The sequence below is a fragment of the Pungitius pungitius genome, chromosome 3 (genome assembly GCF_949316345.1).
Source record: "Pungitius pungitius chromosome 3, fPunPun2.1, whole genome shotgun sequence".
Taxonomy (NCBI): domain Eukaryota; kingdom Metazoa; phylum Chordata; class Actinopteri; order Perciformes; family Gasterosteidae; genus Pungitius; species Pungitius pungitius.
Window position 1 is genome coordinate 23687626 of NC_084902.1, and position 14255 is coordinate 23701880.

A 14255-nucleotide genomic window follows, 5' to 3' on the forward strand; every position below is an offset into this window, starting at 1 on the left:
ATCCAAATGAGACTTGTCCTTTGGAAAATAACAATACATTTGACTCAGCTGCACAAATGATAGCAATACTATTTATAATGAACTTCTTAAGTTGGAAGTTGATACTTCATTTCCTAAATAACTCTGTTCTTCAAGGCTATCCTTTCCTGTCCTGTTCATGATGTAAAACATTTCAAATTCCTATTTTCTATCTTCAACACAACCCTCATTTCCCTCTCTCCTTAACCAAAACCACTTAAAAACCATAGGTTGATGTGGATTTCAACCAGTTTCAATGGGCACCAGTGAGTCAGTCCTCCAAAGCTTCCGCCATGACAAGCTATGACACCGTAAAGACTGCCACTCGCACGGCCTCATCGATGGCATCTGCCTCGTCATTCGCTTATGAGCAGACAGAGCATTTCCCTCCTCCCCCCTCAAACCTGTTACAAGATACCCCTGACTATGTTTATCCCCAGCCTCAGGAGCCAGCCTCCCATAAACACATTACAAAGGAGCAGTACTTTAAACACAAGAGCACAGCTGAGCTAAAGCGCCTCTACAAGCACATCAATCCAGAGGTCCGCAAGAACCTCGAGGAGGACTTCTTGAGTGAGCTAACCGAAGCAGAAAAGAAGGACTTGGAAAGCGAGGAAATGGTCGGCGATGTTCAGCAAGCGTGCTACTTGTTTGAGAATGACGGCAATGGCTCAAGTAAGTGTTCCAGCCCTGACAGGGAGTACATGGAATGGGATGAAATCCTCAAAGGCGAAGTGCAGTCCATGCGCTGGATGTTTGAGAACAAGCCGCTAGATACGATTAAAGACGACAACCCGGAGGAAGACGAGGTGGGGAATATTGCCCAGCAGGAAATTATTGCCGGGAAAGACGTCAGACACACAGCTTGGATGTTTGAGACTCGGCCCATTGATGCTCTGGGGACAGAGGCTATCGATGCAACCGAGCAGTCGCAGAAATCAACGGATCTCGCGAGAGGAGACGTCCGCACCGCCACGTGGCTTTTTGAGACGCAGCCACTTGATTACCTGAATAAAATATACCAAGAAGACGAGCAGGAGACAGACATTGTCGTCAACAAAAGCATCACCGGCGGAGATGTGAAAACCGCCAGATATCTCTTTGAGACCCAGCATCTGGATTCCCTGGGTAAAACGGAAACCATCGAGGAGAGCAACTTCCTGAACCTGAAGTCTGAGCTGGAGGAGGTCAAAGGGGACGTGAAGACAACCACTCGCATGTTTGAGACCCAGCCCATGTGTGTCATCAGGGGGGATTCGGGTGAGATGCTGGAGATCACCACCATCCGCCGGGAGGAGACTGAGAAGGGAGACGTCAAGACGTCACGCTGGATGTTTGAAACCCAGCCCCTGGATATTATTAACAAAGACCCAGCCATGGTGAAGCTGATTTGTGGTATATCCATGGAGGACAACATCCAAGTTGGTGTGAACAAAGGCAGGTGGCTTTTTGAGACAAAGACCCTTGACACCATTAAGGATGAAGAATGGGAGAGTTCCAGGAAGCAAAAGGAAGACATAATTGGTACGGACGTGAGGAAGCACTGTCTGGTTTTCGAGACTCAGGCTATGGATACACTGAAAGACAACGCCAATGCTAGACCGTTACCTTCGGAGGAGATTGTAGGAGGAGACGTTCAAACAGCAAAACATCTGTTCGAAACGGTCCCCATGGAAAATCTGAAAGAACTTCTGGAAGTGGGAAAACTTAAGAAAATGGTTGCATCTGAAGAAGAAAAGGGTGACGTTAGACATCAAAAGTGGGTGTTTGAGAGCCAGTCGCTGGAAAATATAAGGGAAGAGAAGAAAGAGATTACAAGAACGGTGAACCTCGAAGCTCTTGACAGAATTGACGTGACAAACTATAAAGAGAGGTTTGAAAGTATGGATTTAGGTAAGTGTGAAGGAACACAGAAAATCCAAGTTGAAGGCGTCACAAGTGGATCCGTCAGATCTAACAGAGTTCTCTTTGAATCCACCCCAATGTACGCGATGCAAGACAGCTCTGGCCATTACCACGAGGTGAGAACCGTGAGGCGTGAGGAGGTTGTGAAGGGAGACGTGCGCAGCTGCCGATGGATGTTTGAAACCCGTCCCATCGATGAGTTTGATGAAAGTATCAATAAGTTTCAGATCATAAAAGGTATATCGAAGCAGGAAGTCGAGTCGGGGGATGTTAAAACAGCCAAGTGGTTGTTTGAAACTCAAGCGCTTGATTCCATTAAATGTTTTAGTCAATGTGAGGATGAAGAACATACGTGCAAGGAAGGTATTGAAATTGAGAAGGGAGACGTCAAGACTTGCAGGTGGCTATTTGAGACTCAGCCGATGGATGCTCTCTACGAAAAGGTGGAAAAAAGCGAAGACGTCGAGGAAGTTCAAAAAGGTGACGTCAAAACGTGCACATGGCTCTTCGAGACCCAGACCCTTGACAACATACGTGACCACACGGAAACCGAGACCATTCTGAAAACCTGCACGGTGAAACAAGACGACGTCCAAGGAAAAGACGTGCGACTGGCCCGCTTCCTTTTTGAAACCGAGAACCTGGAAAATCTCACCGGCGAGGAGGTCAGTTCCTTCAGAAGGGTTACAGAAATTGACATTCAGTCAGGCGATGTCTCCAGGATGAAATATATCTTTGAGAACCGCTCCTCTGACATCATGAGCTCCAGCTCTGGGGAAACAATGCAGAGGCTGAAGACGCAGCAGGTAGAAGAAATTCAGAAAGGCGACGTGGTGAACTGCACCTACATGTTTGAGCATCATCCGATCGATAACATCCGTGACGAATCAGCGGACACAAAGGAAAGTCGCACTGTGACTGACGTCAAGGGAGGTGACGTCGACAAGGGCCGCTTCATTTTCGAGACCTACTCTCTGGATGAAATTAAAGAGGAATCTACAGAGACTGGTATTTCTAAAATCACAAGCATCTTTAGAGATGAAGTGGAAAGGGGAGATGTAAAAAATTATACCATGATGTTTGAAACTCAGCCTTTGTACGCAATCTGTGACAAAGAGGGTCGTTATCATGAAGTGACAACGGTTACTAAGGAAGAAATCATTAGAGGAGATGTGGTGGGGGCTCGATGGCAGTTCGAGACAAAGCCCCTGGATTCAATTAGAGATTCCGAGGAGGTCTACGTTATCAAAGCCGTTACTGAGGAAGGTATCAACAAAGGAGACGTTAACACGGCAAGGTGGAGGTTTGAAACTCAACCTCTGGATGAAATTACAGAGGAAGGAAAAGTCACGTTGAAAACAGTGGCAGATATTCAAGGTGGCGATGTGAAGACAAATAAGCAGCAATTTGAGACTGATGAGATGTCTCAGAGGTATATCAAAACTGTCAGCGTGAGCGAAATCCAAAAAGGCGATGTCAGATCTTCCACATGGATGTTTGAAACACGTACAATTGACGAGATCCGGGGCGAAGGCACAGAGTTTGATGGCATGGAGAGAGTGACAAAAGAGGAAGTAATAAAAGGGGATGTCAAACAGTCTGTGTGGCTCTTTGAGAAGCAGCCTCTTGACACCATAAAAGAGACTGACGGCACAGAGCTTCTTGTCTCAAAGGAGCAAATCCCACAGGCCGACGTGAAGTCAACAACGTGGTTGTTTGAAACCACTCCGTTCAATGAATTTAACGAGAGCGGCATGGAAAGGACTGAAATAATGGGTAAGAGCATCAAAGACACACTTGAGGAGCTCTACTCTCAGAAAATGGTGGAATCCCAGGGTGTTCTCATTGAAGCAGATGAGATCGGTGATGTGCGCATGGCAAAGTACAATCTCATGAACCAGAAGGCTCCCCAAATCCAAAGAGAAGAGACTATCAGAGGGGATCTGACCAACATAATGATGAACCTCCTGAGCCGCAGGGAGATCACTGAAAGGGGGATAACTATCGACAGCGAGGAGCGGGGCAATATCAACACCACAGTGAAGCAGCTATTCAACCAGGAAAGGGGAATCAATGTGGAGAAAGAGGAAATTGTCCGTGGTGACATTCAAGAGGCCGTAAACAATCTTCTCAAGAGTGAGGGCTCCTCCAAGCGTGGCATTCTGATTCAAGAGGATGAGAAAGGAGACGTGAAGTTGACTATCTACTCCCTCTTGAACAAAGAGAAACGGGCCAGCATGGAGAAAGAGGATATCGTTCAAGGGAACGTAAGCCGAACGCTTCACCGACTCCTCTCCAACTCCGGTGGAGAAGACTCTAGAAAGATACGAGTTGAAGACAAGGAACGGGGTAACGTCAGCTTTTACTCCACGTGCATTGAATCGGGGGCCTTGGATTATCTGAAGCAGCTCCAGTATGAACCTGGTGAAGCTCAGGAAGAATTAAGAAAGGAGAACATCATAGGCGGGGACATCCAGGAGACCAAAATCTTGCTGCGGAAGAGTCAGCAGGAGATTGGTCGCACGGTGGCCAAACACGAGATAGTTCCTGGTGACGTGCACAGCAACGTTAAGGTCTTCATGACGGAGCCCGCTGTTACCTACAGAAACTTAGAGAAAAGGGATATTGTCAAAGGTGACCTCCATGCAGCCCTGGATTCACTGACCCAAGCCATGAATACAAAGGTTTTAATAGAAAAAGAGGAGGTGGTGAAGGGGGACATCCCAACTACTTTAAAGTCTCTGGAGGAGGCCCAGCATCAAGCCAAGGATATGGAAAAGCCTGAAATTATCAGGGGAGATATCAAAGGTGCTCTCGAGTCCCTAGAGAAATCAGCAACCACCAACACGGAATTCACAGTCGAAGATCTAGTGCCAGGCGATATCAAAGGGACCCTGAAGTCCCTGGAGGAGGCCAAGAAGGTGGTGAAAGAGGTTGAAAAAGAGGAGATCCTCAAAGGGGACATACACATTGCCATGCAAAGTTTACACGAGGCGACGAGTGAGAAGAAGACTTACCAGCATCAAGTGAGTGAACAGGGAGACGTTAGAGGCACTATCCAGCTCCTGCTGGAGCCGACTTCTCCCAGACTTCAGCGCAGGGGGAGCATCGAAGGAGACGTGAAATCATCCATAAAATGCCTCTATGAAGGACAGGAGGCAACACAGGTGGAAAAGGAGGAAGTCATAAAAGGCGATGTTCGAGGGGCGATAAAGAATCTAATGCAGAGAAAACAGTATTCGAATCTGAAGCGCACACACCCCGCTAAGAAAGCCAAAGTGCCCGTGAAGAATCCATTAAGCGCAAAGCCAGCTGAGCATGAATGCTTACAGAAAGCCGAGAGTGAGAGGGAGGGAGCCGATCGAGCCCCCGCTGTGAAAAAGCTCTCTCAGAGCGCTGAGTCACAGAAGCACACAGAGAGGCACAATGAAAGCAAATCAGTGAAAACCGAGGTAATAACCCAGGAGGCCCACTCTGTTACTGTAGCCAAAACAGATAATACCACTGGGGCCTCTCAACAGATGAGCACGAAAGAACAGAAGCAGCAAGTTCTGCCCCCACAGAAAACACAAGTTCCTAGGCCTATTCTGGTAAAGGATAAGCAAATGACTATCAACGAGCAGGCTGACATGAACGTGATGAAAGAGGTGCAAAACATAACTCAGACCAACATTTCAAACAAGCAAGTGTGCCAAACAAAGTCAATCAAGCAGGTGCACGCCACGGTGACAGAGAAGACGGTCGTTCGCAATCAAACCGCGTCAGAGCAAGGGTCTCAGAGGCAAGTGGAGAACAGGGCGCTCCTCCAGAAGCACAATGCAAAAAATACAGAGACGACGGTCGTTCACAAGCAAACCGCGTCAGAGCAAGCAACTCAGAGGCAAGTGGAGAACAGGGCGCTCCTCCAGAAGCACAATGCAAAAAATACAGAGACGACGGTCGTTCACAAGCAAACCGCGTCAGAGCAAGCAACTCAGAGGCAAGTGGAGAACAGGGCGCTCCTCCAGAAGCACAACGCAAAAAATACAGAGACGACGGTCGTTCACAAGCAAACCGCGTCAGAGCAAGCGTCTCAGAGGCAAGTGGAGAACAGGGCGCTCCTCCAGAAGCACAACGCAAAAAATGTGAACAGTGACCACCGCAACCTCGCCACCAGAGGGAAGGGTTGGATTAAAGAGGCCAAGCCGGAGATTCACTTCCCTCCTCCACCCTCTTCGCCCCCTCCACCCTGCGAGTCGGAACTCTCCCTCCCCCCGCCGCCCTCGCCGGTGCCGGAGGGCCTGGCGCACCCCTCCTCTGTCATGAGGCAGGACAGCGACCTCCCACCTCCGCCACCTCCGCCGCCCATGGAGTGCAAGTCTGAGCCTGAATTTTTCCCTCTCCCTCCGCCTCCACCCCCTCCGCCCTCTGTGGGCAGCCAAGATTTCCTCCCGTCACCCCCCTCGCAGCAAGAGCTCCATGCGATGCCTCCGCCTGTAAAGCTGGGCAAACCGATAGGAAAGCCTCTATTCAAAGTGGCCAAGCAATTAGAGACACAGAAGCAGCCAGTACAAATAAAACCCAAATGGCAGAAAAAGCAGCCGAGTCCCCCAACACCACCACCACCGCCACCACCCACTCAGCCCCCTCCCGACCGAGCAGAAATGTCAATGGAGCAAAAGGAAGGAGCTGCAGTTCAGACACTGAAGAGGATTGAAACAAGCAAGCAGGTCCAGTCCGAATTGACGGTGTCAACAACAAAAATACCGAGCATCCCAGCTGTGAAACCGCTGCAAAAAGAGAGCCCGAAGCCACCAAAGAAAAGCTTCGTGCCTCCCATTAAGCTGCCCCCACCTCTTGAACCCGCTCCGACCGCAAAGCCTAAAACCTACGCCCGCAAATTTAAAACACCTCTCATGCTCGCAGAGGAAAGGTACCGCCAGCAAATGGAAACAGAAGAAATAGCCAGGACCAATGTCACCACTCCCACTTCTCCACCCATTAAGAGGCCCTCCTCCGCTGCAGGGCATGAGCCTCTCGCAGCAATGAGCATAGATACGGAAGAGGCAAAGGACGCGTCAAAAGCAAAGTGCGAAGAAGCTAAGGCCGTTTCTACAGAAGGAATAATGCCTGCCAAGAACACCGATTCCCAGATCCCTTTGAGCAAACCCCTGATTTCAGTCTTAAATAAGAGATCACAATCTGGATCTTCAAACGTGCCCGTGGATAAAAGAATGGTTGCGAGCCAGCACACGGAAAAAATGGCCTCAAATGAGGTTGTTAACAAGAGTCAAGCCGCTCACAAGCAGCAGACGGTTTCCTCTTCTCAGGCCTCAAATATTAAGAACCAGTCATGCTCGAATGTGGTCACTTCTTCGGTCACGGAGCAGCAGCAGTTTATTAAGAAATCCAGCACCAGGTGTGTCACGGCTGTCCAGGAAAATGTGGATCTCCAGAGCCACACTGCGGTTACATTGACAGCTGAAGATGTGAAGAACAGTAGTCCGCCTCTGACGCATGAGGCGAAAATGAGTCCCTTTCAATCCACTAAAATTCCAAAGTCAACCCAGAGTTTCAAGGTGAAAACCTTTAAGATGCCGACGGAGACGAAAGAGGAGAAATGTGACATGCATTCGCAGCGAGAGGAGAGCAGCGCGTCACAGGTGAGCGAAACAAAAGGGATTCAGAGGAGCCACCATTTGACGTCCGCGAGAACTGAGATGAAAACGGAGAAGACAGTAAAGGAGAAGAAAAGTTATGTGACCCCACCTATAAAGGAATGTGAACAGGATGTGCACGTTAAAAAGGGAGAGCAGGTGCAGGGGCACATGGCAGACGTGAAGCTGTCCCCGCCGGTTACTCTTTCAATGCCTAAGGAGGGGAAGATGACGTCTGCTCCAGGGCATCACAGCCACGTCTCAGTTTCCCGCAGTCAGCAGGGCGTAAGGACGGAGCACATCCAACGCCACGAGGAGGTGGTGCTGACCGAGAGCGTGGTGCAGCAGCACTCTCAGACACGAGAAGCTGTACACGTGAGGGGGAAAACTCAAGCACAAGCAGTGGAGGCGCAAGTGGCGGAAGCGAAAGCGCCACAGATGACGGCGGCAAGGTCAAAAGGCGAGCAGGGCGGTGCGCCAGTGCGAGGGACACACAAAACGGCCCACAGAGACGAGTCTCACTCCGAAAAAATTTCAGATTTAGAGAAATTCCATATGATGCAGAGCCTGCTTGCCGAATTGAAAGAGCTCGAAGGCACACCTAGCAAAATGGACTCCAACGCTGTCAGGGTGATCATAAGCAAACTCTCCGACTGGGCGATGGGCTCGGACGAGAAGAGGAACTTTGGTGAAATAGCTCAACAGCAAAGTAAGAAGAAGCTGAAAGAGATGTTGGTCTACGTGAGGAATATCTGTCACGCCAAACTCTCGCTTCTGGAGGAGAGCGTGAATGCCGCAGAAAAGCCAGTCCAGGAAAGAGACGCAACGCCTCCAAAACCGGACGAGGGCTCTCTAGCCGCGGCGAGAACAAAGGTGTCGAAGATCAGCATCGGCTCCTCCAGAAGTGAAAAGACGCGGGTGGAAGAGAAGAAGTCCCTCCATGAGAGGCAGGTGCACCAGGAACCGTGGGAAGCGTCCGACCGGAGGGTGTCCTCCCCGCTGGCGAGCATCCGCACCCCGTCGCCGACCTTCATCAGTATCGAGTCGAGGAGGATAGACTCTCAGTTCAGGGTGACCCCATCCCCTCCGCCCTTCAAGGCGGTCGGTACGCCTCCGCCACCGCCACGCAGGTCACATACACCCACGACCACCTTCCGGGCAACGCCGTCTCCCACTCTGTGCCGCTCAGAGAAGCTGACGAAGCTGAAGGACACCACCTCCAAGCTCTCGCGTGGCATGACCCCTCCGCCTCCTGCGCCGGTGCCGGAGTGCATCTTTGCCGAGAGAGAGCAGTGCTCCCCGTTTAAAGACAGGGAGCCTCCAGCAGAGAGACGTGAGGAAGGCTCGGTCGACATGACCGAAATGGTGGACTCCATGATGACCGTGAGGGACAAAAAGTCTTTCTTCGAGGAGGCGCAGAAGGTGGAGGGGAGCAGGATGTACACCCGGAAGGATCCCATCGACATTCCGGAACGCTTGGGGCCCGACCCCGATGAAGATGCTGCGGCGATGGACCTTTCGAATGTGGATCTCCCGAAGGTGGATCTCTCCAAGCTGGTGAACCGGTTTGAATCCCCTCAGCCAAAGGTCTACGCAAGGAAAGAGCCCATCGTCATCACGGAGAGGCTGGGCAGTGACACGGAGGACGCAGAGGCTGACCCACCGAGAGCCGACGAGGTCCACTCGTTCAACGTCAAAGCCATAAAGAACGTGTTCGAAACCGGCGAGCACAGCTCTCGGGCTGCCCGGGAGCTCAGGGAAATAATCGAGAGGAGAGAACCCGAGGTGGGCCACCCTCAGGCGGCGGCTCACTCTGAGACAACCGTGGTCAGCGAGCTGTTTTGTTCCGTCGACGACTCGTCAGCTCAACGACCCGGCAGTTCACTTCCCCCCGGCAACCCCCCGTCCTACGCCGACGTGGTGCGGGGCGCCGCCCAGACGGTCGATGTCTCCACTGAGGAGCTGCTGAGGAGCTTCCAACAGTCCTGGGCGGAGAGCCAGGGGGTGTTCCAGAACCTGGGTTTCAGTGTCACGGAGCAGAGGAGCTCGCAGGTGGTGACGCACCAGCAGGCGACCGTCGTGACGGGTAAAGCGGCGACGGCACGGAATGTGGACACTAAACAGGCGTGGCGGTGTGTTTAACGTGTCTGAGCGTGACAGTGTGTGACGTCACTGTGTGGAAAGCAGAGAAGCATTAACATTGGTTTCGACCTGTTATTTACATGGCTTGACTTTTTCCTTTGATGTGTTTCCCTTTCATGTGAACTGTTCACATCAAAGCTCCGAGCTGCATTCAGTTTAGGTGGCATCCGTTTTTTTTTGTGTTCCCAGGTTTCCACTTAGGCCTCTTTATTTATGCTGCTGATGCTTGAAACTGGCAGCATGCTGAACTAATATCTCTCATTCTTGTGTGCGAGTGTGAGATTCAGAGTAGTGTCTCAAGCGGGAAGAAAACATTCCGTTTCATTTATTTGTATTCATTTGGATTCTCCTTTTTTCTTGCGTTCATGAAGTGAATTTAAAAAACAATGTGTTGTAATGACGTTTTAAAAGCTTTTGCAGTAATTACTGAAATCCCTCATGCTCTTTGAAGACGAACTATCTTAGTAAATGAATTCCAATGCAGATGCCAATTACAGCGGCAAATAAACATTCAGTTCCCGTTTAAATTTGTTTGCTGTCACCCAGTATAACAGTTAAATAAAAGTTGTGTTGTTCCGGGAACACTTATTGGTAGTCTTCCTACAAAGAGCTCTGTAATTACATATGAATTCATTAACCACAACTTTTGTTCTTAATTTACTTATCCATAAGCAGTAATTAGGTTACTAAGGACAAACTCTTAGTTAATGGCTTAGTAATGTAGCTGAAGCAAATAATGGGTGGGGTGTTTTTTCCAAATAAAGGCTAAATTATGCTAATAAAAGATTATTTTGCAATTTGTATTGTTAATTTTTACAATCCCATCGTCTGAAAGTCTTAAAGGCCTTGAAAAGTGGTCCCATCATAAATCAGAGTGGTCAAAAGAGGGACGAGAAAATGTCAATTTATTTCTGGTAATATTGATTAGTTTTTATCTATACACAAGCTGCTTCCTTTGAAGCAGTTACAAGACTAGAAAATAAGCGAAAAAGTCAAGTCTTCACTAGCAATTGGAATGAAATAATTGCCAAGTTAACATCAAGTTTTCATCTTCCAAGGAAGTGACCACTTTTTCATGAATTGTAATACTCCCTACCTCATTTCTTTGCAGAAAATTCGAGTTCCCGAGTCCGAGCTGTGCCGGGTGTGTCGGAAGAGGGTGTACCCGATGGAGTCGCTGTACGCAGACAACCGCAACTTCCATAGGAGCTGCTTTCGCTGTGAGCACTGTTGTGGCAAACTAAGGTGACGCCATTCCACCGAGTCGAGCGCCTTTTTCTCCTCGCTCCCCTCGCACTGCTTTAACCTCTCGTTGTCCCTTCCTCTGCTCCACAGCCTCGGAAACTACGCCTCTCTCCATGGACGAATGTACTGCAAGCCACACTACACACAACTGTTCAAATCCAAAGGAAATTACGACGAGGGATTTGGACAGAAACCACACAAAGAACTATGGAACAATAAGAACCCGAACAATTCACCCGAAAAGACCAAGATCAAATCCCCATCACCTGAAGGTAAGGTCTCGGATTCCAGGATTCCCACTACTCACGGCGCATCCGCTACCCGGGGAGACGACACGAGGAAACTGGAAGACGGAAGCCAAAAGCTCAGCGCGAAGATTTCTGTGGTGTGGCCCCCTCAGCCAGATTCGCCGAAGAAATCCTTCGCCATCGAGGAGGAGTTGAAGCTGATGAAGCCCTCGTGGCCCCCGAGGGAAGACGCTGCCCAAGAGGTCAAACAACCGAACCCTTCGTTAGAGGAGACGGATCACCCTGCTGCGGAAGTGCAAAACGAACCTGAGGAAAATGACGAGGTGCGAGAGAATGTGAAAAAGCACAAAGAGGCCCCAGACCCGGCGAGTGTAGATCGCACTCGAGAAACGACCCCGGCACAAGTGGCTGCCGAAATGGACTCTGAAGTGCGGCCTGGAAGTGGAGAGAAGGAACAAAGGCAAGTGGAAGGCACAAAGGTGGAGGAAGACACAGGGAATTACGTGCCAAAAGAAAGTGCAGCGGGTGAGAAGGGAGTGGAGATGGATGAGCAGAATACGGACGGCATCAACAACGGGCAGCCGGTAAAGGTCACCGTAATAGACGAGGAGGAGGTTCCGGCGGGGGAGGGGCAGCCGCTCAATGCAAACTCCAACAATAACAATAATTCCGGCCAGGCGCCGCAGGGTCATGCCTTCCGGTGTCAAGGGCTGAGCGAGGTCATGGCAGAGGAAACGGGAACAACGAAGCAACGTCAGGAGTCCAAACGGATGTCGAGCGAGGGGCTGCGCTGGGAGCAAGGGGGCGCCGCTTTTGCCAACGCACGCCGCGATCCAGACACAGACTCCGTCGCAGGCGCGATAGAGGGAGCGCTCGCCTCCTCAAAAGAGGCAAAGGTCAGCAAATCGAGCTTCCTCGAGGACGTCTTCGCGGGACTGAGCACCAGTGGCTCCAGCCTGATATCGGGTTTCCAATTGGACGCCTTTGGTGACCTTTTGGATTTCGGGCCGGCGGCGAGGGAGGGCGCAGACGCAACGGGAGAAGTGAGGCAGAATGACGATGGCTTCGGGTATGAGGAGGAGGAGGAGGAGGCACTGACGGTGGAGGAGCAGATCAAGAGGAACAGATACTACGACGGCGACAGCAGCGACGGCTCTTAAACTTCATCGGCCCGCTTCAACCGCTGACAGAACAGCGCCGACCACATTTCACATCTCATGTCCATGGAGAGATGAACTAACCCGAAGGGGTTTTTTGTACCGCCTTTTCTGTCTTTTCTTTCATTCAATAGCTAGCTTTTCCTTTTTTGACGGAATGCACCTGGTGTGCAGGGATTGGGTGTTTCTTATGTTACTTAGTATGCATATCTATATATTTGCCAACTGATCTAAACCAGCTATTTTCCAATAAGAGCATTGATTAAAAACTGCTTTTTCCTCTGAACAAATTTGTTTCTTATGTGTTTGAATAAAGAGGCATTTCCCTTTCTTTTCTTTTTTTGTCAGTTCTTCCACATTTTCTATGGTGGAACTAAAAGTTCACCAACACGACAATATGAGTTTTTAATCAGTGAGCGCACAGCCCATAATAGTACTTAGCTGTGCCTCTTTTGTGGGGCCAGCCAGTTTGATGTACGACCTTCCGTGGAAACACTGTCGGGCCCCGATCTCTGCGGCGAAAAGGCGCATTGATTTTCACTGATCGAGCAGGCCTGCTGTAGGAGCTACAGATTTTTCCATTAGGTGGCTTTTGTCACCTCTGACAGATTTCCCCCCCCTCCTCTCCCCTCTCCTCGGTTACAGCTTCAACAGGCGGGGTAATTGGCTGCAATGAGTTACTTTGCCGTTAATTACGCTGGTGTAAAAACTATAGTCAAAAACGTGGCGGCTCTCGGGGTCAGCGTCCCACTAACGGCTCCTTTTAAGTGCTTCAATAATTCCGCTTCCTCTCCGGAAATTCTGTTTGCCATCTTTTTTCTAATTGGGCTATTTTTTTTACTTTTTGAGGATTTTTTTATTGTTTCCTCCTCCTGCCACATCAATTACAAAGCCGCAAAAAGGAGAGGAAACGATAATAAAAGGTGTCCATAAACAACTGGTGAAGATGTCAAATTTAGTGTGCAATGTTGCAATGAAAACTGCAGATTTATCCATAAGACAACCAGTGTGTTCTGGGGGCAGAAAGAGCTCTCTCGACAAAGTATTTATTTATGTTGAGTAAGCAGGTGACTTCTGAAAAAGATCGCTTGGGTGCCATGTAGTCCCATTTTATCAGAAACTGTAGCTATCTCTATGGCCAACCCCTCCAACGTGAAGTAACGTAAGTAATCGTTACTAAGCAACCGAAAACAAACATAACACAATTTTACAATCTAGGGGAAGTGGAAGTAATAAATAGTGAGCTGTGCACGTGGTGGCAAACTTGAAAATATGTATTAAATTGCATTGCTGTGAGCTAAAAAACACACATTATGACCCGGTCAACTTTCCTAAACCACGACAAGTATTTAGTACCTTCGTTGTATTTGTAGAACCAGCTTGGAGAGAACACGTCAGTGCTTAGGGATGATAAATCAAATTGCATGGAAAGTAATTTAATCATAATTCAGCTTAAATTAATTCAAAAGTTTGATGCAATATAGTAAATGCACTTAGCAAGATATTGTAGGCCGATTCTAAACAGCAAATGAACTGTTGATTGTTGATTCATTTGATGTTGATCAACTCATGAAGTTAACGCTTAATTGAGAGTATTAAATTAACATAGTCTGGAAAAAAACATGACCCGCCCGTTCGAGCCCGAACGGAACATGTCAATCATCCGACTCCCCTGAGAACGTCCCCGACGCAACCAAACCGGGACGTGTGTGTGTGTGTGTGTGTGGGGGGGGGGGTTCACTCTCGCCCAGATGCCATCAGGTCGCCCGGGCATGACGAGCCGTTCTGTCTTGGCTGTCATCCTCTCTGAACAGACGCGACGCGCTGATTGGACAGCTACTCTACTCCGGCCGGCCGCAGCCTCCTCCTCTCCCTCCTCCCCCCTCCACCCCCCCCCCCCTCCC

General features: G+C 49.5%; 1 protein-coding gene across 7 annotated transcripts in view; it reads left to right on the top strand.

The window, feature by feature from the left end:
* Positions 1-11179, top strand: part of xirp2a (xin actin binding repeat containing 2a) — a 40462-nt gene extending 29283 nt beyond the window's left edge. For 6 of the 7 annotated variants that reach the window (XM_037460652.2, XM_037460671.2, XM_062561354.1 and 3 more), the window contains 3 exons: positions 249-9645; positions 10813-10946; positions 11037-11176. In XM_037460652.2, coding sequence (XP_037316549.2) covers positions 249-9645; positions 10813-10907 — 9492 coding nt within the window. In that variant the 3' untranslated portion in view covers positions 10908-10946; positions 11037-11176. Of the gene's footprint in view, positions 1-248; positions 9646-10812; positions 10947-11036 lie in introns of all 7 variants that reach the window. The other variant, XM_037460661.2, reaches the window with a different exon arrangement.
* Positions 11180-14255: the final 3076 nt, after the last annotated feature.